The 23,204-nt window shown below is 40.6% G+C and overlaps 1 protein-coding gene across 1 annotated transcript in view; it reads left to right on the top strand.

Moving 5' to 3' along the window:
- The window catches only part of nav2a (neuron navigator 2a), a 369,482-nt gene that overhangs the window by 89,318 nt on the left and 256,960 nt on the right, over window positions 1-23,204 (top strand). The window contains exon 4 of the mRNA XM_067994109.1: window positions 18,304-18,376. Coding sequence (XP_067850210.1) covers window positions 18,304-18,376 — 73 coding nt within the window. The remainder of the gene's footprint in view (window positions 1-18,303; window positions 18,377-23,204) is intronic.

The raw sequence follows: 23,204 nt of genomic DNA, 5'->3' as shown, positions 1-23,204 counted from the left end.
GTGTCTTAAAAGAGGAGAGAGAGGTAGAGCGGGTCAGGGAGGGAATTCCAGAGCTTAGGGCCGAGGCAGCTGAAGGCACGACTGCCAATGGTGGAGTGATTAAAATCAGGGATGCACAAGAGGCAAGAATTGGAGGAGCACAGAGACCTTGGAGGGTTGCAGGGTTGGAGGAGGTTGCAGAGATAGGGAGGGATTTGAAAACAAAGACGAGAATTTTAAAATCGAGGTGTTCCTGGACCAAGAGTCAATGTAGGTCAGCGAGCACAGGGGTGATGGGAGAACAGGACTTGGTGCACGTTAGGATATGAGCGGCAGAGTTTTGGATGAGCTCAGTGCAGGTGCAAGGTGGGAGGCCGGCAAGGAGAGCATTGGAATAGTCGAGTCTAGAAGTAACAAAGGCATGGATGAGGGATTCAGCAGCAAATGAACTGATGCAGGGTCAGAGACATTCAATGTTACAGAGCTGGATGATGGAGAGGATATGGGGTTGGAAGCTCAGCTCAGGGTCAAATAGGATGCCGAGGTTGTGAACAGTTTGGTTCAGCCTCAGACAGTGGCCAGGGAGAGGGGCGGAGTCGGTGGCTTGGGAACGAAGTTTGTGGCGGGGACCAAAGACAATGGCTTTGTTCTTCCCAATATTTAATTGGAGGAAATTTCTGCTCGTCCAGTACTGGATGTCGGACAAGCAGTGTGACAAATGAGAGGCAGTGGAGGGACCGAGAGAGGTGGTGGTGAGGTAGAGCTGGGTGTCGTCAGCGTACGTGTGGAACCTGATGTGTTTTTGGTTGATGTCGCCGAGGGGCAGCTTTTAGATGAGAAATATGAGAGGGCCAAGAATAGATCCTTGGGGGACTCCAGAGGTAACGGAGCGGGAAGTGAAACCATTGCAGAGATTTTCTGGCTAGGACTGGACAGGTAGGAATGGAACCAAGCCAGGATAGTCCCACCCAGCTGGACACGGAGGAGAGGCGTTGGAGGAGGATGGTGTGGTCAGCCATGTCAAAGGCTGCAGACAGGTCGAAAAGGATGAAGAGCTACTATATAGTTCTTTCTTACTTCCTTATGTGACTCCACTTCTCACTCAATAAACTTGCCTAATTATTTGGCGCAGTTAGGAGGTGAAATTGGTCAGGGCCCCTCGTTATCAAGGCGTACTGCTTCCGCTCTTAGTGCTATTGATTCACAGCTGGTCACTGTTTAATCAACAAACTATTTCTTGGAGTGCCTACAAGGGCTCAGTAATTAAGTATACTTTCCAACGTGGTGGTGAGCCAGGTTTGATCACTGGTGCACACTGTGTTTCCTGATACTAACTATAGTGAGGGTGCAGACTTGAACAGGAAAATGCACGTTTGGACACCAGGTGAGGACAGAATCAAACTTGGCTGTGACATTCCCTGATCAAACATTGTGCCAAAACTCGGGGAGTAGTGCTCTTAATTGCACCCATGTGATTAGGCAAGTTTATTGACTGAGTAGCTGAGTCATATAAGGAAGAAGGAAAGAACTTACATTTATACAGTACATGCTAAGGATGTCCTAAAGTGCTTCACATATATCAAGAATGGACCGGTTTGTTCCCCAGTCTGTTTCTGCACTGTCTGATCTCAACCAGGCAGTGGTGGGGATGCTACAATTGGCACCCGTGGATTATTTAGATGTTTTATTTATTTTTTATGGGATATTTAGCCAAGGTTCCCGCTCCTAATCGTTATTTGAATGACTCCTAATGTAAGAGCACATCAGTATTTTGGAAGAGGACAAGATCAGTCTCAGCCGCCATCCGCCAATGATCTCCTACTGACATTCATTGTTGAGGACCACACATAAGTAATGGTGAGCTGCTGCAGGGTACTGGGTACCTTCTTCCTTGTTATTGCTGGGAGAATCAATCTTGGAAGGGGTTCCTCTTCAAACACCTGTTAGCGTAGGGGTGAGTATATATACCTATTTTCTCGTGGTGGAATGAACAAAGGACTGGAAAAGACCACTTTTGTCCATCTAGCCAGCCCCAGGGTTCAAAAACAAAATACAATTTGCTACCCACATCCTTCAATTGATTTTCTTGCCAAACGACTCCACAACTTCCTCTTAATATTACTGATGTCGGCAGCCTCAATCGACTCCCTGAGCAGCCCATCCTAAACATTAACCGTCTCAGTGGGAGGATGTCTTTGTATTCTTTAATGGTCTGGGGAGTCTGGTATGATGGCTGGTGAATTCAAATTTTAGGTTCCTGTATGAACCTGAATCTCTGGTGATTACTTTATGCAATTAAATATGTATGAGTTAGTTGCAAGTCCCAAATTCAATGATGTCTTAAATCACAAGAGCAAATCTTGAGCAGTTTATAAGTGCCACCTGAATCCTGAATTACTGTTCGCTGTTTGCTTAAGTAGTTTTCTAATTGAGATAGCAATGAAATTTATTAATGTTGTTTGTGACAAAGACCTAAAGGTATACAGCATCATGTAACAAGCTGAGCAGTCTTACTACTTTGTGATTAACTTTATAACTGATTTTATGAACTATATATGTTCCACAAATCCTATCTCCTGTTGAATATCCACTTAAGGGGAAATTCCATTGGGACACAATTCCAGTCCTGAAGCAGTACATTGAACATTAGTGTAGAGAAATTAATCAGATGGCAATCTTATTTGAGGCCAAATTACAAGGGCATCCTTAGATCATAAATAGCTGTTGAATGATGAAGGAGAGGTGTTTGAGGATTGTGTTTGTAATCAACTTATTCTCTCTGTTAGAAAACTGTATTATATAGGAAATTGTTTGTTTTCTGACAATATATATGTTTATTAAGAGTGAATAACTAAAATGTAATCATTATTCAGGATAACAGGTGTAATTAAATCTAATTCACATTTTGTAGAGTTCCTGGTTTATTAACATTTAGCTTCTGCCTGCCTTATAAATTAGTCATTAGAAGTTTAGAAGAACTCGATGTTGTTACTTGAAACCAAGAGTACTTCTAAATGTATGGAGATCATTAGCAATATGCATTTTGCCAAAACAAAATGGTTCTCCATTAGATTATGGTAAATTGTGCTTAATTGCTCCCTTAGGGTCAATGAAAAATGCTGAGAGTATAAAAAGGGGGAAGTTGCTGTGGCAGGTGCCTGTAGTTGACAAAGAAAATGAGTTTGTATTGGCCTTGTGGAAACTGGAGAAATTACAGAACTAACAATTACCAAGACGGAAGAACCTGGATTATATCGAATGTATCGCACGCCATTTGTTAGATTTAGCAAAGCAATGCGTGGCCGCACAAAGCTAAGAGTAACAAAAAAATTTAAGCTGTTTATCATTCTTCCACCCGTTTTCAAGCAAATTTTAATACATTTGTAATAAAATTATGCACAATTTTATGAAACAATTCCTTCCCTGAAGATCAGAGGTCAGTAGTTAAAATGCAAAATATAATGTTGCCCTGTCTCGTCACAAGATCACAAGATAAATACAGATGAAGAAGGCCATTTGGACTCACTTAGTTCATCCATCCACAACTACCTTACACTCCCCATCTGATTTATTTTCTAAAACGATTCAAGGGTTTTCATCTCCACTGCTCTATCTGGAAGTCCAGTTCATGTATCGACCATTCTGTATGAAAAAGAAATTCCTGATGCAAGACTTAAATTAGCCTTTTTTTTTAGTTTAAACCTGTGCCTGTTTATCTTACACTTGCAGTTTAGTTTGATTTTGATTTAGTTTGGACTTTTTTCATGCCATTTACTATCTTGCATACTACTATAAGATCACCCCTTAGTGTCAAGGATGAGAAATCTAAGTTTTTCTAGCCGATCCTCATAACTCAGATCTCTGATATAAGGGTTCATTCTTTCGACTGTTCTTCGATCTGCCTCCTTTATGTCCTGATGACCGGAACTAGACACCATACTGTAAATGTGTCCTTAGCTGTTTCAGCAAGATTTCTTATAATGAATAGTTCACACTTATCTGTATTAAATTTTATTTGCTGTTGTTCTATCTATTTGCATATTTGGTCCAACATGTTTAGTATTTCCTGAGCTGCCTCTCAGAATTAATTGCCCCTCCTAGATTGATATCATTTGCAAATCTGACTAGTTTGCATTGAGATGTGCAATCAAAGTCATTGATGTAAATTAGAAACAGTAACAGTCCCAATACTGATCCCTGGGGCACCTCAGTCAGCACTTACTCCCTAACCCGAAACAACTCATCTGACAAGTTGCTGCTGTTTTCTACCCTTCTGACAATTTCTTTGCCATTTCCAAGATTCACCCTGAATCCCCACAGTAGCCTGTCATGCCAAACTTTGTTGAATGCTTTTTGTAAGTCTAGGCACGCCGCATTGTTCATGAAGTGCAAAATATTTGCCTTGCAAGTTGATGACAAGTCTCCAGTCAGCTCTTTTTGTTAAAGCAAGATTCCCTCTATTTTTCTTTCTAATCACAGACTATGTACCAACTTTGACTGAGAATGTGGATGGATGACCTATTCTCATCCGACTCCATATGCCACCGTGAAGTAGCTTGCTGGGACATCTCGGAAAGTGGTCCAGGGTGTTTTTAAATCCGATTTGCCTTTCTTCCTTAGAGGAAATGCCTCACCTTTTCCTTTTCATGTTGCTGAGATATGTGTCCCAACTTACCATAAGAACATAAGAAATAGGAGAACGAGTAGGCCATACAGCCCCTCGAGCCTGCTCCGCCATTCCATAAGGATCGTGGCTGATCTTCGACTTCAACTCCACTTTCTTGCCCGATCCCCATATCCCTTGATTCCCTTAGAGTCCAAAAATCTATCTATCTCAGCCTTGAATATATTCAATGAATCAGCATCTACAGCCCTCTGGGATAGGGAATTCCAAAGATTCTGAGTGAAGAAATTCCTCCTCATCTCAGTCTTAAATGGCCGACCCCTTATCCTGCGACTATAATCCCTAATTCTAGACTCTTCAGCCATGGGAAACAGCCTCTCAGCATCTACCCTGTCAAGCCCCCTCATAATTTTATATGTTTCAATGAGATCACTTTTTTGCACTCTCTTTGTTTTTATGGTTTGTGTTTTCTCTTTCCCCCTCTCTCTCTCTTTCTCTCTCTGCCTTGTTCCTTTTCTGGTTTGCTCTCTTTTTCCAGTTTGTTCTTTCACTTTTCTATTAGTTGCCCATCTCTCACCTTTTCATTCCCTCTCCCCTTTTCCAGTTCATCTTATCTAGTTTGCTTTCACCTGGTTTGTTATTTTTATTTCCTTTCTTCATTCGTTGTTTCTTTTTTTCATTTGTTGTCTCTATTTTTCTTGTTCACCTTCTCTTCCTCCTTTTCAGGTTTACACAGGGGTGGGTGGGGGAACTGTGGGTTAAGAAGAAAGTGGGCTCTTGATTGAGAAGGAGATCTGTTGGATACCGGACAGTGGGAGCAGGCCAATCTGTGGTGACAGCGGAAGGAGCAAGCCGAGACTGGGACCCTTGCGGAGTGAGATGGAATTGGTCTGAAGAAGTACAATGATGAGTTAGTTGTAGAAGGGAGAAACAATTGGAGTGGAATCATTTCTAAAAAGACAGCTAGAAAACACATTCCAGAGTTACTTATCCTCTGATTTATTTTATTATTCTTCCACTTTCAGTCTATCTCTCTGTGCTTTTGAAGTTATTCTGGCTCTTTTCAGTTTCCTCACAACCCTCCGAGATCTCTGCGCTCCTCCGATTCTGGCGTCTTGCACATACCCGATTCTCATCGCTCCACCATTGGTGGTCATGCCTTCAGCTGCCAAGGCCGTAAGCTCTGGAATTCCCTCCCTGAACCTCTCCTAATCTTTCTCTCTCTCTCTCTTTCTCTCTCTCTCTCTCCCCTCCTTTAAGACGCTGTTTAAAACCTACCTCTTTCACCTGTCCTAATATCTCCTTATGTGGCTCAATGACAAATTTTGTTTGATAACGCTCCTTTGAAGCGCCTTGGGACGTTTTGCTATGTTAAAGGTGTTATATAAATGCAAGTTGTTGTGAGTAGGCTCTGTAATCCCAAGCCTCGTAAATGCCACTAGCTGTTGGGCTGACGTTATTTAGGTACCCAAAGAAGATTCAGGTCGACCCGACACTTGATTGTTTCTTCACTCCGGCAAAACCATTGACCTCATTACGTGGAGAATTGAGGTGCAGGACTCATTTCCGAGCAGTCTGTAATGTACCACATTCATGCATCGACATGCTTGTACCACCCACGTTTAATTGTTCAATGCCAGCTTAGTTTACTAAAAGTACAGTACATTAAACATTTTAGAATCACTGCCTTTTAAAGCACAAATACCATTGGCTTGGTTGAGTTCAACGTGGGTGGCAATTAAGGATATTTTATTTTTGAATAACTGTCTATAATTATATTTTGTGAAATTTAATACCTGGAGTTTTGCTTACTTGAACAGCGAAGCTTAGTAATCTGGAAAAGAACTTTATAGTGTCTTGGATTAACAATACTTCATTGTGGAGAAAGTGTGTTTCTCTTCTCTTTCTCCTGGATCCCTTAATATATACTTCAACCAGAAACTATAAAATCTCCCATGGGCATGTTGAATTTCTTGACATAAAACAATCAACTTTGAAGTTTTTGCTTTCTATAATGTTCTTGTTAACAGCTGTTGAATGTGCAGCTGGTGAACATTTACCTAATTGCTATCAAATATTAGTGGAGCACTCTAATTTTCCACATGTACTGTGCGACTGACACATCCTTCCTGGGTGCAGACTACAGTCTCTGTGCGTTTGACTAATCACTGTTATTCACAACACTGTTTCAGCAAGCATTTGTTCAGTAAATGTTTCTGTTTTAATTACAATATGTGACTATTGCCTGCTATTTGAGGAAACGCATTAGAAAGCACTTTGACACAATGGAAATGTTAATGAAATTGTAGCCAGAGACGGACAAAGTTTAAAAATACCATGATGACTTGCATGATACGTAGTCTGTTTCAAAAGAGGCTGTTTATATTTAACACTATATTCTGAAAATATTACAATTAGCAATTAGTGTCGTGCAAATTAAACACAAAAGGGCATCAAAGAGCCAATTGGGCATCTCTACTGCGTAATGTCCTCCTGTGCCGCAAGATCAAGTTTGACTGTATGCTGTCCAGGGTAAAATAGCCTGCCAACACTCACTGTCTAGGGTCACGGCCTGCAGAACTATACCAATGTACCAATGATTGGATTGAGAAGATATGAGGAGGAGATCGAAGAAAACTAATCAAAACTCAAATGATTAAGTAAGGGGGCAGAGTAAGCATGAAGGACTAACAACATTGTTTCAAACAACTTGCGCAAATGGAAAATTGAAAAATGTGCTAAGTTGGAGAGGCAATCCAATGGTGAGGAGGTGAGAAGACAAACTGAGAATGAAAATCGAAGAAGCAATTGGAAGAAATTACGAGAGATTACCCCGATACGTTTGTAAAGGATTAAAGAAGCAATCTAGGTTCTTTCATGAATTAAAACAGCAAGATTTGCAATATAGTTGACTTAAAAAATGAACCATAGTTATGGCTATAGAGGATTTTAGTAATGTTCCAAAGCAAACCGGTACAGTGGTTGGGGATGCATTGGAGTTTATTGTAGTCGTCAGATTCTTCTTTTATCAGGGAATGTTTGATTCTAACATGTGAGATACATGAAAGGGATCTTTGTGATTTGTGAAAATGTAAATAAAGCAGGATGAATTGGTTAGGCTGCATGACCATTTTCATTCCTACCTCCTTATGTCATAGAATCATAGAATCACTATGTTCTTATGACAACTTTTGAGTAGTATGGTTGTTTTTTGTTTTCTGTACAATTGTGGCTCACTCTGCCAGTGATCTTCGCATGATCCTAGACTGATTTTTTTGAAGCCTGCAATCTGTTCAGACTCTCTATCAATGTTTCCAAAACTGAAGTGCTTTTTCAACCTGCATCTGCTACTCTTTCTTCTCCCCCATCAATAACCATCAATTTAATATCTCAAGAGAAAAAGATTCGTGAAGACAAATGTAGGTCTCTTACAGTCAGAAATGGGGGAAATTATAATGGGGAACAAAGAAATGGCAGAACAATTAAACACATACTTTGGTTCTGTCTTCACAAAGGAGGACACAAATAACCTCCTGGAAATGTTAGGGAACCAAGGGTCTAGTGAGAGGGAGGAACTGAAGGAAACCAGTATGAGTAAAACAATAGTGCTAGGGAAATTAATGGGGCTAAAGGCTGACAAATCCCCAGGGCCTGATAATCTACATCCCAGAGTACTAAAGGAAGTGGCCCTGGAAATAGTGGATGCATTGGTGACCATCTTCCAAAATTCTAAAGACTCTGGAACAGTTCCTACAGATTGGAGGGTGCCAAATGTAACCCCACCATTTAAAAAAGGAGGGAGAGAAAAAACATGGAATTACAGACCAGTAATCCTATCATCAGTAGTGGGGAAAATGCTAGAGTCTATTATAAAAGGATGTGATAACAGAACACTTGGAGGGCATTAACGGGATTGGACAAAGTCAGCATGGGTTTATGAAAGGGAAATCATGCTTAACAAATCTACTGGAGTTTTTTGAGGATGTAACGAGTAGAATAGATAGGGGAGAACCAGTGGATGTGGTGTACTTGGATTTTCAGAAGGCTTTTGATAAGGTCCCACACAAGAAGTTAGTGTGCAAAATTAAAGCACATGGGATTGAGAGAAATATGGCATGGATTGAGAACTGGTTGACAGACAGGAAACCGAGAGTAGGAATAAACGGGTCTTTTTCCGGGTGGCAGGCAGTGACTAGTGGGGTACCACAGGGATCAGTGCTTGGGCCCCAGCTATTCACAATGTATATCAATGATTTGGATGAGGGAACTAGATGTAACATTTCCAAGTTTGCAGACGGGGTGGAATGTGAGCTGTGAGGAGAATGCAAAGAGGCTCCAATGTGATTCAGACAAGTTGGGTGAGTGGGCAAGAACATGGTAGATGCAGTATAACGTGGATAAATGTGAGGTTATCCACTTTGGTTGTAAAAACAGTTCGACATTATTATCTGAATGGTGATAGATTGGGAAAGGGGGAGGTGCAACGAGACCTGGGTGTCCTTATACACCAGTTGCTGAAAGCGAGCATTCAGGTGCAGCAAGCAGTTAGGAAGGCAAATGGTATGTTGGCCTTCATTGCAAGAGGATTTGAGTACAGGAGCAGGGATGTCTTACTGCAGTTGTACAGGGCCTTGGTGAGACCACATCTGGAGTATTGTGTGCAGTTTTGGTCTCCTTATCTGAGGAAGGATGTCCTTGCCATGGAGGGAGTGCAACGAATGTTTACCAGACTGATTCCTGGGATGACAGGACTGACATATGAGGAGAGATTTGGTCGACTGGGCCAATATTCACTAGAGTTTAGAAGAACGAGAGGTGATCTCATCAAAATATATAAAATTCTAACAGGACTAGACAGACTAGATGCAGGGAGGATGTTCCCGATGGCTGGGGAGTCCAGAACCAGGGGTCACAGTCTCAGGATACGGGGTATGCCATTTAGAACAGAGATGAGGAGAAATTTCTTCACTCAGAGGGTGGTGAACTTGTGGAATTCTTTACCACAGAAGGCAGTGGAGGCCAAGTCATTAGATGTATTCAAGAAGGAGATGGATATATTTCTTAATGCTAAAGGGATCAAGGGATATGGGGAAAAAGCGGGAACAGGGTACTGAGTTAGACGATCAGCCATGATGATCATTTTGAATGGTGGAGCAGGGCCGAATGGCCTTTTCTTGCTCCTATTTTCTATGATTCTATGATTCGATGATCAGTGGAACAATTTTAGAGAATGTAGACTACTTTGCATTCCTTGGTAGCGATCAATCAAAGAATGTGAACATTGATGAGGAGATTCAGCACCGCATTAACAGTGCCTCAGTGGCTTTCGGCTACCTGAGGACCCATGTCTTCGATGAAAATGACTAGCTGTATCTATGGTGTCAGCTGTGGCTCAGCGGGTCGCACTCTTGCCTCAGAGTCAAAAGGTTGTGTGTTTAAGTCCTGCTCCAGAGACTTGAGCACAAAATCCAGGCTGACACTCCAGTGCAGTACTGAGGGAGCACTGCACTGTCAGAGGTGCCATCTTTTGGATAAGATGTTAAAGCGATGCCCTTTCTGCCCTCTCAGATGGACATAACAGATTCCACCACACTATTTCGAAAAAGAGCAGGGGAGTTACCTGGCTATTATCTAATTGCTGTTTGTGGGACCTTGCTGTGTGCAAATTGGCAGCCACGTTTCCTACATTACAACAGTGACTACACTTCAAAAGTATTTTGTTGGCTGTAAAGCGCTTTGGGACATCCTGAGGTCTGTGAAAGCAGTGCTATATAAATGCAAGTCTTTTTTTCTTTTTACGAATATCATGGTTTATATGATCCCTTGTTCTCTCAACTCCATAGCTTTGAATTCCGAGTTACTTACAGAGGATACAGTCTTTTAAAAAGTTTCCTCAGAGTGCTATAATGAGCACATTTTCAAGTGCTGTGACATTTTTGACATATGGTGTAGGAAAAGTATCTAAAGGGATCTCTTGGGATTAATGTTAATAGTTTTACAAGCCTTCAGAAATCAGAAAAAAATATGTTTCAGCCAGAAGAATTATGGAAATCTGTATTATCAGTTGCTGCTGAAAGAGTGTTTTGGTGGAAACTGATTTAGTGGATAAGTTGTTTGTACAACAGTTTGCCTGACATTCTGTGATCCTGCTTGAATTTGAATTGCACAAATAGAATGCTATTTATAGAAGAGTAAAGAGTAGCTAGTCACAGTTACATGACTAAGTCCCGTCAACCAGTTCAAGTTTGAACAATTTGTTTATTAAGGGCTCGTATGTCTCTCACTGATTGATGACAGCACCCATGGTGCCACCTCCTAATTTTTGCGGAAATTCATATGGACGGGATTTGATCTACCAAGGTAGACCTGACACAATCTAAACTTAAAAGTAACTTTTATGTTAGAAAATGTGTGGGATTTTCTAGACCGGTATTAATAGTCTTTGTTTTGAATGGTGGTTAAGAGCACAGCAAATTGGTGTACTGGAGCAGTAGGATTGACTCATTTATGCGATTCCACACTTAATGAGTTCCTGATTATGGCTGGGTGTGCGGGAAAAATTATTTCTAGAAAGCAGGAGAATTGGCCTGTAGCAATTTTGTTCAGCTCTGAACAGCTTGCTGCCTAAGCTTTTGCCTGGGCAATGGGATGTTGCAGGGGATAAAAGTAACTTCAAAAAAATGGGTGAGGGGGAAGAGAGAAAGGTTAAGTTTTATGTTAACGTTTAGTTTACAAAAAATGTCAGCCGTTAAGTAAAAATTGCTGTCCAATGTTCCATTTAGATTTTAATTCTGAAACTTTTTTTTCATGCTTTCACATTAAAAGTTCTGTTGAGTGATCATTTAAGAGTTCTGGCTGTTTTCTTATTTTATAGTGTGTTTTCTTTTACCCGTGGGTTACGTGTTCAAAGATTAACATCCTCCAAAACAGAGCCTGGACTGGAAGATGAGATACATTACCTACATTCAGTAAACTTGATAACAGACTAGGTGTCATCAAAGTCTTGGTTTGTTTCAAAACCAGACATGGTAGGAAACAAACTTATTCTCTCATCTTCACTCTATGTGTCCAGAAACACTTAATTGTCACTTGGGATGTAGGGTAGCTTTAGAAAACAGAGCAGCAGAGCTTCTCCAGTTTGCTTTGTTGGTAGATACATCAAAAAACAGCTGAGATAGTAAACCTGACTCCAGCTGTAATCGCTGTGTGAAGGGCTACTTTTAGTTTTTTTTAAACAAAGTACAAATCCAAAATGTAAATGACTTTTGAACACCTGTGTGTACTTTTCTTCCTGCCACATTTGGAAATCTTACTGAATGACTGAAAACTTTCTGCATCAATGCTTCATTAGGGAATACTGACCGTTTGAGAGCATTTTTCAGTTGTGCCAAGCATTAAAGATAGAAAGAACTTGCTATGCCTTTCATGCCTTAGGATGTCCCGAAACACTTTACAGCCAATTAAGTACTTTGAAATTTAGTCAATGTTATAAGGAATTGTGGCAGCCAGTTTGCACACAGCAAGATCCCACAAACAGCAGTGAAATAAATAACCACATAATTTTTTTTTGGGATGTTGCTTGAGGGATAAATGTTGGCCAGAACATAAGGAGAACTCCTCTGCTCTTCTTTGAAATCGTGCTGTGGGATCTGTTATGTTCACCAGAAAGGGCAGATGGGATCTCGATTTAACGTCATCTGAAAGACGGCACCTCTGACAGTGCAGCACTCCCTCAGTACTGCAATGAAGTGATAACCTGGATTACAGCCAAAGATGTTTCCAGCACAGAAGGAGGCCTTTTAGCCCATGATGTCTGTGCCAGCTCTATGCTGGAGCAGTCTAAACTGATCCCGTTGGCTTGCTCTCTCCCCATAACCAGGCATGTTTCTGGAGTGCTCAAGTCTCTGGAGTGGGGCTTGAACGTACAACATTCTGACTCACAGGTGAGAGTGCTACCACTGAGCCAAGGCTGACACTAGTATTAAACAAAAATGCTGTGTAATGTATTAAACTCACTGAAAACTCCAGTAGCAATATAAGGATTGTATGCACCTGTTTTTTCTGGGATTATACGACTAATTAATGCATGTGCAACCATACTTGATTTCCTAAATCATTAGAATTACTGTCAGTCACACTTATGAATATTATGAGGGAGAATTTATAAGAAATTTGTAGAAAATAGTATTTTACGGTGATTTTTATAAAATAATGTTTTTGTTTGGAAAATATTTTTCTACTCAAAGCTTTAAATACGTTTTGCAGTACAAGTTGATGTAAGCTAATAAACACTGTTCTGCAAAGACTAGGGATAGTCTGATACAGCTCACTTTGGTTACTGTTGAGATAAAGGTTTCAGAGCTGTCCTTATCACTCTGCAGTTGACTTTGGACCAAAAGATTCCAGGCACACAGGACTGAGCCATGTGGCGACATTACATCATCACACTGGCACTCCTGTGTTGCCAGGAGACTTAAGTGCACAAATTGAAGGCAGACTGAAATGCTGGCATCAGGCTTACATTTATGCTGCACTGATGCCAGAGTCTCAACAGTATGATACTTGCTACTGGGGAGGTGAGTTTCTTTACCAGTTCATCTCCAGAATGCAGGTCTTGAACTGCAGTACCACTTAACTTTTAGTTTAGGAGTTCCAGCCATATTGGATTGAAACATGAATTACATTTTTATCACACGTGGGGGTTTTGTTTATTTGCATTTCAGTGGAAGAAATGTCTTCTCGACTCTTGTACGTTGCAACAAATTACTGTACTACTAACTGAAAGTCAGACCACGTATAAAACAAGGTTTTGCTGTGTGTATTGGTTCATTCTGAGCAGTCTTTTCGATGGTGTCATCTATCCTGTCTGTATATACAGTGCACTTGTCGGCAATCCCATCTTTCATTAGTGCTGGATTTAAGGGAGAGTTAGAATGAAGATATATTTTCCATTGTTTCCAAGTAAATATTATAAATCCAAGAGTGAGTTGTATATTTGTGGTGACGATTGGCAGTTCAGTGAAATTCATTAAGTGTTACTGTTAATGGAACTTTTTTCAATTCTAATGCTATAGTAGGAACCATCACGCAGTTTGTTCAACTATTGGTTGCCAGAAAAGTCTGCCATATGCTAATGACTGCCGACCTTGTCAAATTATTTTCACGGTGTATTTTCTATGATTAGCTTTCAGCACAACGCCAACACACCTAGTGACGATTTAAATAATTTTATAGTTCAGCTTTGTTTACCAAACAGTATTGCATTGTTATAGAGAATGACTCACGGTGATAAAATTCTTTTGGGAATGTCGGGAGTTTATATTGTAAATTAAATCTTTTATTGACTGTTCTTTTGATGACTGTATAAAATAGGTGCTGCCATCATAGCTTAGCAAGTTTGTTGAATGAGTAGCTGAGCCATTCACACCAGGAAAGTCCCAGGTTCGATCCCCTTAATTGGTTAAATTAGCTGTACGCAGCCTTGGGTGGCTGTACATGTACTATAATTGGGTTAGGAAGGAGAAATTTGGCCAGGGTTCCTGGTTCTGATTACTATCCAGTGTCCTATTAAAAATATTTACAGCACAGAAGGAGGCCATTCAATCCATGATGTCTGTGCCAAATGTTTGCGAGAGTAATCCAAACTAATCTGATTGCCCTGCTCTCTCCCCATAACCAGGCATAGTTCATTCCCTCAAATATTGATCCACTTTCCTTCAAAAGATGCAATGATCTTTGTCTCAATTGTTCAACTGGTAGCAAACCAGTCCATGCCCAATGTCTCTCTGCTTAAAGAATAGGACACCGAGATTGCAAACAGTCTGCTTCAACCTGAGTCAATGGCTGGGGAGGAGGTTGGAATCAGTGGCAAGGGTACGGAGTTTGTGGCTGAGCCTGAAGACGATGGTTTCACTCTTCCCATTGTTTATCTAGAGGAAATTGCGACTCATCCAAGACTGGTGAGCTTGCCATTAGGGGACACTGAAGACAAATGGGTTCTCCTCACATCGATACCTGACTAAAATATACTATCAAGGAAGGTTATTCCCTTCATGTTATTGTAAACTTTCATTGATTCAGGGAATATACTTCAATGGGATAGTAAGGGCATGCCGATCAAAAAGATTTTGGATTTAGAGGCAAAGGTGCTTCTTTTAGTAACAGGAGTTTCTGACTCCTGATGGACCAAAGACTATTTTTAAAAAATTATTCGTTCATGGGATGTGGGCGTCGCTGGCGAGGCCGGCATTTATTGCCTATCCTTAATTGCCCTTGAGAAGGTGATGGTGAGCCGCCTTCTTGAACCGTTGCAGTCCGTGTGGTGAAGGTTCTCCCACATTGAAAATTGAAAATTCCAACTACAAGGAAAATTTCACAACAGTTCAGGAATTATTACACATTCTTCCAGTATAGCCAAGAGATTGGCTGGCAGCTGTTGACCTTAAAAGAACTGTATTTTCATATAGTCGTGGGATTTTTCCATCGTCAGTGCCAGAGTGATAGGGAATAAACTGGCAGTACAAAGTAATCTCATTCAACTGGGCATGAGGACCCTTAAACCTCTAAAGACTACAGGCTGGTAGGATCTAAGTATCTTCATGGAGTGAGAGAAATCCCGGCTGGAGCCAGCACGGATCTGTGGCTCAGACATCTTTAGGCAAAGTCACTACAATGTCTTTAATCTTGTCTTGGTTTCACACCTCATCATTTGGGGTGACAGTCAACAGTGGAGCTGGACCCAAAGTGTGTGGACCACCAGAATCATCAGCAGGTTTGAACTTTATGGCTAACCCTGTTTTGGCACCAGGTTCGCTGGACTGGTATCATGATGGTGATACAGTATATATGATGTGGAGATGCCAGTGATGGATTGGGGTTGACAAATGTAAGGAATCTTACAACACCAGGTTATAGACCAACAGTTTTATTTGAAAATCACAAGCTTTCAGAGGCTTTCTCCTTCGTCAGGTGAAATGTGGGATTCCTTGAAGGTTACCGCATTTATAGTCAGAGAAAAATACCTGCCCGTTGTCAAGGCAATCAAAGTATTCAGACAGAGAGATGTTACATACAGGACCACCGAATATATAAACGGCCAGAACAAAAGACAGAGAGAGAGAGAGAGAGAAACATCCGAAAGGAAGAGAAAGAGAGAGAATGACCCGTTGTATTCCAGGACTTGAACACACAATGTAGGTTGACATTTCAGCGCGGTACTGAGGGAGTGTTGTCTTTCGGATGAGACATTAAACTGAGGCCCTGTCTATCTATTCAGACAGATGAAAAAGATCCGGTTGCTCTTTGTGGGACCTTGCTGTACATAACTTGGCTGCCACATAGGTCTACATAATAAGAGTGACTACACTTCAAAAATAATTAATTGGCCTGGAAGCGTTGTGGGATATCCTGAGGATGTGAAAAATGCTATATCAATCCAAGCCCTTCTATTTTTAACATTGGTGTTGCCAGACCTTCGTACCCCTTTGTGCTGTTAACACTTCATACATGTGCAGAATTTCACACTGGTCACCCTGATCAGTGACAAAGTACACACTTCATGGTTACATCCTTCCATCTTGATACCCCTCACGTGATCTTTGACAGCTGGGGCGTTAGTGGATATTTCCGTTACTGTCTCGCAACAAATGGTTGTTAATCCTTCAACAATAACTTTCACTTGATTCTGGCCCAAGTGGTTATTAAACAACAAGCTTTAATAGATTGACTCACAACAGTATTACAACTGTCTTCAGATTACATTAAATGACAAGCAATTTATACAACCTGGTTTGCTCGCGGACTCTGATCAGATCTGACCTCTAGAGCGGCCTGGGGCGGTGGACTTCCTACTGTCCCCTCGAGAGGGAGCATGCCCTATCTTTATACTATTTGGCTGTTGTGTTCTGCACATAAGCAGCTCTGTCCTTATCTCCTGGTCATAAATCATCCCACTGTGCAGACGCTACATTAGCAAATCAAGATATGCTGTTTTACGTAATGTAGCTAATGACCTCAACTCTCATCTCTGTTTACAAGCTGTCTGTTCCTTTGAGGACTGCATGGCCTTATGAGCCCTATTTGGCCTTGCATGGCCCCACCAATGCCAGTTTCTTAGCAACCACATACCTTGCTTTGGTGTCGACCGCCTTCTGACGTTAATGTTATCTCTTCTATGGCCTCCCTGATGTTCTGCTGTGTGAGCTGTCTTTGTTCTCACAGAGATGCTGAACTCCGCCCTCGCCCTTTACATTCGCCCTCTTGCTAAAATGTTTTGGTGCTATGCGCGCCAGGATATTTGAATCTTCTTGTTTTAAACCATATTCTTACATGGGGTTATCCAAGATTGATCTTGCAGCAGGTTCCCAGAAGCCTCCAAAGGCTTTGGATAAATCTTTGCTACTTTACCACTGCATCCTGATGGTGCTGAGTCCTAACTGACTCATTACGCTCCCTTACAGGCAGGATCAGATGGAGGACAAAATAGGTTAGTATTCAGGTATGTGAGTGGCACCTGAAAGATTTGCATTGTAACTTCCATGTGGGATTTCAGCCTTGTTCTTCACAAGGTTAGACCCATTTTCAAACCTTTGGTTTTTGTCACCTCATGTTTTCCAAATGAAAACTGTCACTTTCTGTTCTGATTGCATGCCGTTTGAGTGAACTTCATGGTAATGTGCATTGTTGCATTTGGCACTTGGATTTGGTGATCCTAAGATTACATCTAAGTCTTTGCCTAAAATTGTTTGAGTTTCATTTACCTCAAGAAATTATGGTGTTAAAGTTTTATATGGCTCTGCATTCCTTCCCTGTAAAGAGGAAATATTTTCTTCATATTTGTAGAGTTGTAACTGAGAGAATCGGAGGTATTCACCAGTCTTACTTGGTCCTAAAACCGAGAAATTCATTACCGAGCAACAAGTCACAGAATGTGAAATACAGCAGGATACATTTCTGGATGCTGCACTTGAGCTGTCTGTGAACCATCGGGCAAATTAAAGGATCATTCTATTCAAGCTGTGATCACCTTGTTACACAATCTAAAGGGACTTTGTGTGTTCAATACAGTGAGATAAAGCAGCCTGCATGCTTTTGCTAAGCATTAGTGCCTTCATCTATCAAATTGAAGCAGACTTCAGACTTTATATGCTTCAAACTGACATTAAAGGGAAATCATTGCATTGATCTCCTCTGTTATGATATTACTTTGATATGATTCTGTAGTGTTGTATGTGGAATAGCTATGTTTAAAGGATAAAGAAGGCCATACTTACTGTAGGTAAACTTAAATTTTTCTCATTCGTTCATGCTTCACATAAAGTTCTCTTTCTCTTGTTTGTGTTTTTCTGACCTGCAGTGGTTGGGGTTTATCATTTTTGTGCATGTATCTCCATGTTATATCAACTTGGTCTCTGCTGTGATCTCATTTGAAGAATTGAGGAGGAAATTAGATAAGAGTACAGGATGGGGGAAATCACAATGCTTGTGAACAATATCCTTTGAATTTTCCCATATTTAGATGATTGCTTGTTCATTTGTATGTGGAGGATGAACTACATTTAAAGAACGAGAAGCTTATGAGTAGCTAATATAGTTGAACAATATGGAATTATCTTTTGTTTAATCATAGTTCAACATTATTATTATTGCCCAGCAAAGCAGGATTTAAATTGATATTTTTCTTCGTGTTTGCCTTTCTATAGATTGAAAATATTGATGTGTGTCTGAGTTTCTTGGCTGCCAAAGGAGTGAATATACAGGGTCTTTCTGCAGAAGGTAAGAAACAACTCTACATAATGTATTTTCAAATTAACTGTGGTTATTAAGCAAAATATTGCTTATTGGTCTGGCACCTCTAGAGTTAGCACAATGAACTCCCAACAGTCTCAGTTATAATTTTTGATATTAATATTATTCTTGATGAGTGAGTTTCATAAGATCTCAGATGGCCCATTAAAGAGAAAATTTAAGGAACTATTCTTGACACTACAGTCAAAATTCATTCCCGGCAAGTCAAAACAACTGTAATATTACCATGACTGCCTCAGTTAATACAAGAAAATCTACAGCAGAAAATTAGGTGGTAGCTAAGAATGCAGTGTTTGACTTCCGATGAAGGTAGGTTGTATTTGTTCAGAAAACTCTGAGCAAATTCAAATTATGTCAATCAGAATTTGTTTTGTTTTCACGTCATCTTGAATTGCTACAGCAGGGTTTGGGAATTCCTGCATCATAAACAACCAACGCTTTTTACAACGAGATTTTAAATCCATCTCCAAAACAATTAAAGAAGACTTACAGTGCCGGAGAACCTACACTCTGGAGGCACGTGGAGGTTACTGAGGTGAATGTCATGTGGAGGTTACTGAGGTGAATGTCATGCTCAATTTAAGGCATCTTTGTAGCATGATTTATTTCCTGCTTCCTCAAGATATTTTTAGGAAAATTAATGCATGCTTCTCTGATTTCCTTTGGGTGGAAAATCCACCTAAGAGTAGCTCAATTAATTTACAAAATAGGAAGCAAAGAATAAAACTGTTGCTACCTAGTCCCTACCATTTTCTACTTTAGAAGAATTAACAGATTTCTGAACTAGAGAATTAAAAGAGGAGGAAAAGAGCCTTGAAGGAGAGAGATGGCCCTTTGGAGCTAACTAATGGATGCTCAAGGTTGATTGACTAATGTTGAAGATTGGCAGAAAATTCACAGGTTGGAATGTTGTCTGCTCAAATTCTGTTTCTTCCCTTTTACCTTCTCCCTGCCCTGAAAAAAAGTGTTTATAACGTGAATTTAAAAACTGTAGTGAGAAAATAATAAGATTAGTTTTCCAGAAGGATGAGATCAAATGCACTGATGATTGAGAGTAGGCTGCTGTAATTGGTCGGGTTGGATTTGCCCTGCTTTTTTAAGTGGCAAGTAACATTTGTGCTACTCAAGTGCGAGGCATTGACCATCTCCAACAAGAGAGCCTAACCACGTCCTCATGACATTTAATGCCATTATCATCGCCCGAGTCCCCTACCATCAACATCCTGGAGGTCATCATTGACCAGAAACTGAACTGGACCAGCCACATAAATGCTGTGGCTACTAGAGCAGATCAGAGGCTGGGGGTTCTGCGGTGAGTTTCTCACCTCCTGACTTCCCAGAGGCTCTCCATCACCTACAAGGCACAAGTCAAGAGTGTGCTGGAATACTCTCCACTTGCCTGGATGGTGTGGCTATAACAACACTCGAGAAGCTCAACACCATCCAGGACAAAGCAGCTCATCCACCACCGGTGCACCATAGCTGCAGTGTGAACTATCTACAGGATGCACTGCAGTAACTCACCAAGGCTTCTTCGACTCCCACCTCTACTACCTAAAAGGACAAGGACAGCAGGCCCATGGGCACACTATCACCTCCAAGTTCGGGCACCATTGGACATATATCGCCGTTCCTTCATTGTTGCTGGGTCGAAATCTTGCAGCTCCCTACCAAAGAGCATTGTGGGAGCTCCTTCTCCATACGGACTGCAACTGTTCAAGAAGGTAGCCAACCACCATCTTCTCAAGGGCAACCAGGAATCAAGAATAAATAAAAAACAAATGGGCTGAGGAACCTATCTTGTGACATATGTGGTGGGGTGAAAGGAGGTACGACATAAAACAAAGTATGTGGTGTGGTCATGAAGAGGAGGGTAACATAAAACAAAGTAAATCCAGGCAATGTAAATAAATGCACAATGCCTAAACAAAGAAAAGATAAGGCTAGACTATACGTGAAGCATTAAGAATAAGATATTTGAGTCAGTGGTCAATGCAGTAGCAGAAAATCATGACAATGTGGATATTGCAGAAACATGGATGGTGAAAGTGAATTCAATATGCAAGGGTATAGGGTATTCAGGAAGGATAGAATGGTTAAAGAAACTGTTCTGATACTAAAAGAGAGGATGCAAGATTAAATGCTCTGCTTCGCATTAACAAGCAGACAGAGGACAGGATTAACAAGGGTCTGCTGCAGACCCAAAGGCTAAGATAAGTATGGTGACAACATGCTGTAAGATGAGATAAGAAGGACATGTGTAGATAATAATGTGATTAAGGGTGACTTCAATTAACCCAGTGTAAACTGGCAATGCCATAATGAAGATGAAGCAACAGAATCAGAGTCAGTAAAGGGTGGTACAGGATTGATTTTTGACCCAGTGTGTTATCAACCCCACTGGGATAATTTGCATCCAGACCTGACCAGGATAGCATCCATAATATCGAAGAAGTGGATGCCTTGGGTATTATTGGCAGTCAGCACCAGAAAGCGTCAGGACCTAGACGCGTATCTATGACTTTAAAAGGCACACTTCAAAAGAATAAGGGATGAGCTAATATATATCTATTGAGGAAAAAATAGATTACATTTAAAACTATGATGTTAAATATACAACATAAATACATATCCAAGAGAAATAAATGTAAATTAAGTATGTAGCCGAGAAGATGACTGAATAGGAAAACTAAAATCGGAATAGGAAAGAAAGTACAGATCCCATGATGTCTCAGAAAGTTTATCCAGTTAGTAGATCAGGAGGACCCTACTCTGTTCCTAGGTAGTTCATCTTGGTCAGGGTTACACAGGGGGAGGCAAAATTGGCCTCAGCAGCCTTGGGAGAGAGAAATTGACCAGGATTTCCTGATCACCATCCAACAGTACCTATTGGAAGTGTATTGTGTGTGTACATATGCTTATGCATGTTTGGTGACTACCATATTGGACTCAACTCTGATGTACTCTCCCATGGAAAATAACCTTTCAACATTCATTGTCAAGGAGCACAGATGAATAATGGCCCTTTGGGCAAGGTTTTGGAGGAGACTAGTGCCCATAGAATCATAATCCAAGAAGGAGTCAATGCTTTCAGGAGAGAAGTAGATGAAAATTGGTAGAGGGAATTAGTGAGAGACAAAAACCCAAGAAAGACTATAAGCAAAAAGGAGATGGAATTATGCACTGTAAGTTTGAGGTGATACATTTTGGAAGGAAGAATAAGGAGGCCACATACTGCTTGGATAATAAGAGTCTAAATTAGGTAGAGGAGCAAAGAGATCTCCGAGTACTGATACAAATCACCAAAAATAGCAATGCAGGTTAATAAGGCTAGAAAAAAGGCAAACCAGGCACTGGGGTTCATTTCTCGAGGAATAGAATTGAAAAGCTGAGAACTTATGTTAAACTTGTATAGAACATTGGTTAGACCACTCTTGGGAATACTGTGCACAGTTCTGGTCTCGATATTATAAAAAGGATATAGAGGCAATGGAGAGGGTGCAAAAAAGATTCACAAGGATGATACCAGAACTGAGAGGATATATTTATCAGGAAAGGCTGAACAGGCTGGGGCTGTTTTCTCAAGAAAAGAGAAGGCTGAGGGTGATCTGGTAGAGGCCTTTAAGATAATGAAAGGGTTTGATAGGGTAGACTTAGAATAGTTGTTTCCACTTGTGGGGGAGTTCAAAACTAGCGGTCAGAAATATGAGATAATCACTAATAAATACAATAGGGAATTCAGGAGAAACTGCTTTACCCAAAGAGTGGTAAGAATGTGGAACGTGCTACCACAAGGAGTAGTTGAGGCAAATAACATAGATGCATTTAAGGGGAAGCTAGATAAACACATGAGTGAGAAAGGAATAGAAGGGTATTGTGATGTGGTTAGATATAATCGGAAGGGAGGAGGCTCGTGTGGAGCATAAACGCCGGCATAGGCCAATCGGGCCAAATGGCCTGTATCTGTGCTGTAGAATCAATGGAATTCGATATGCGAGTAGTATAGAAACTTGCTGAAATGGATTAATGAAGATATTAGCAATAGAAAAAAAGCCTGAGATTTGAAGATGTTAAACATACTAAAGAAAGAACATCCTTGCCAAACAATATTGGTAAAAGAGTAAAGAGAAGTTGGAATTTTAATCATCAACATGGTACTGAAACTGAAGTGAATGATACTGGTGAAAATATTAAATGTATATTTTTTGAAATATTGACCAAAGTGATTAACACTAACTTGATAACCATTTTCATAGTATACCCAATATCCAATAGGATTTTGATAGGGGTTCTTGATAATTTGAAGTACTTAAGACTAATAAATCTTCATGGAGAAAATTTGCAGGGCACTGGTTATTCTTTTGAAGGAATCTTTGGGCACGCGTGAGATTTTATCGGATTGAAAACAAACAAATGTAGTACCTATGTTTAAAAGGGCCACAAATTTGACCACGGCAATTAAAAGCCTTTAACGTAACCATGACTCTTCTAAGGGGTAGACTGGAGGGCATATGTATCGTAATAACTTAAGGATCGGCCAACATGAATTTCAAAGGGGAAGAGATGGTCTGACAAATTCCCTTGACTTCTTCAAGAATATTAGTATAAACTAGAAGTGGAATTCTTTGAGTTAAGCTACTAGATGAACTTTGGTGAGCTGAATGGCCTTTTTCATGCTGACTTTTCTTACGTAGCCGAAGAGAGGAGGGCCAAAGAGAAAGTTTGTGGGGCGGAAACTGCATAATTTAAATGAATGTTTACAGTCTACTTTGTGTACCTGTATGAATAAAAAAAA

Source organism: Heptranchias perlo, chromosome 12 (genome assembly GCF_035084215.1).
Source record: "Heptranchias perlo isolate sHepPer1 chromosome 12, sHepPer1.hap1, whole genome shotgun sequence".
Lineage (NCBI taxonomy): Eukaryota > Metazoa > Chordata > Chondrichthyes > Hexanchiformes > Hexanchidae > Heptranchias > Heptranchias perlo.
Note: the sequence above shows the minus strand (reverse complement) of the source record. Positions and strands in the feature narration are given on the sequence as shown.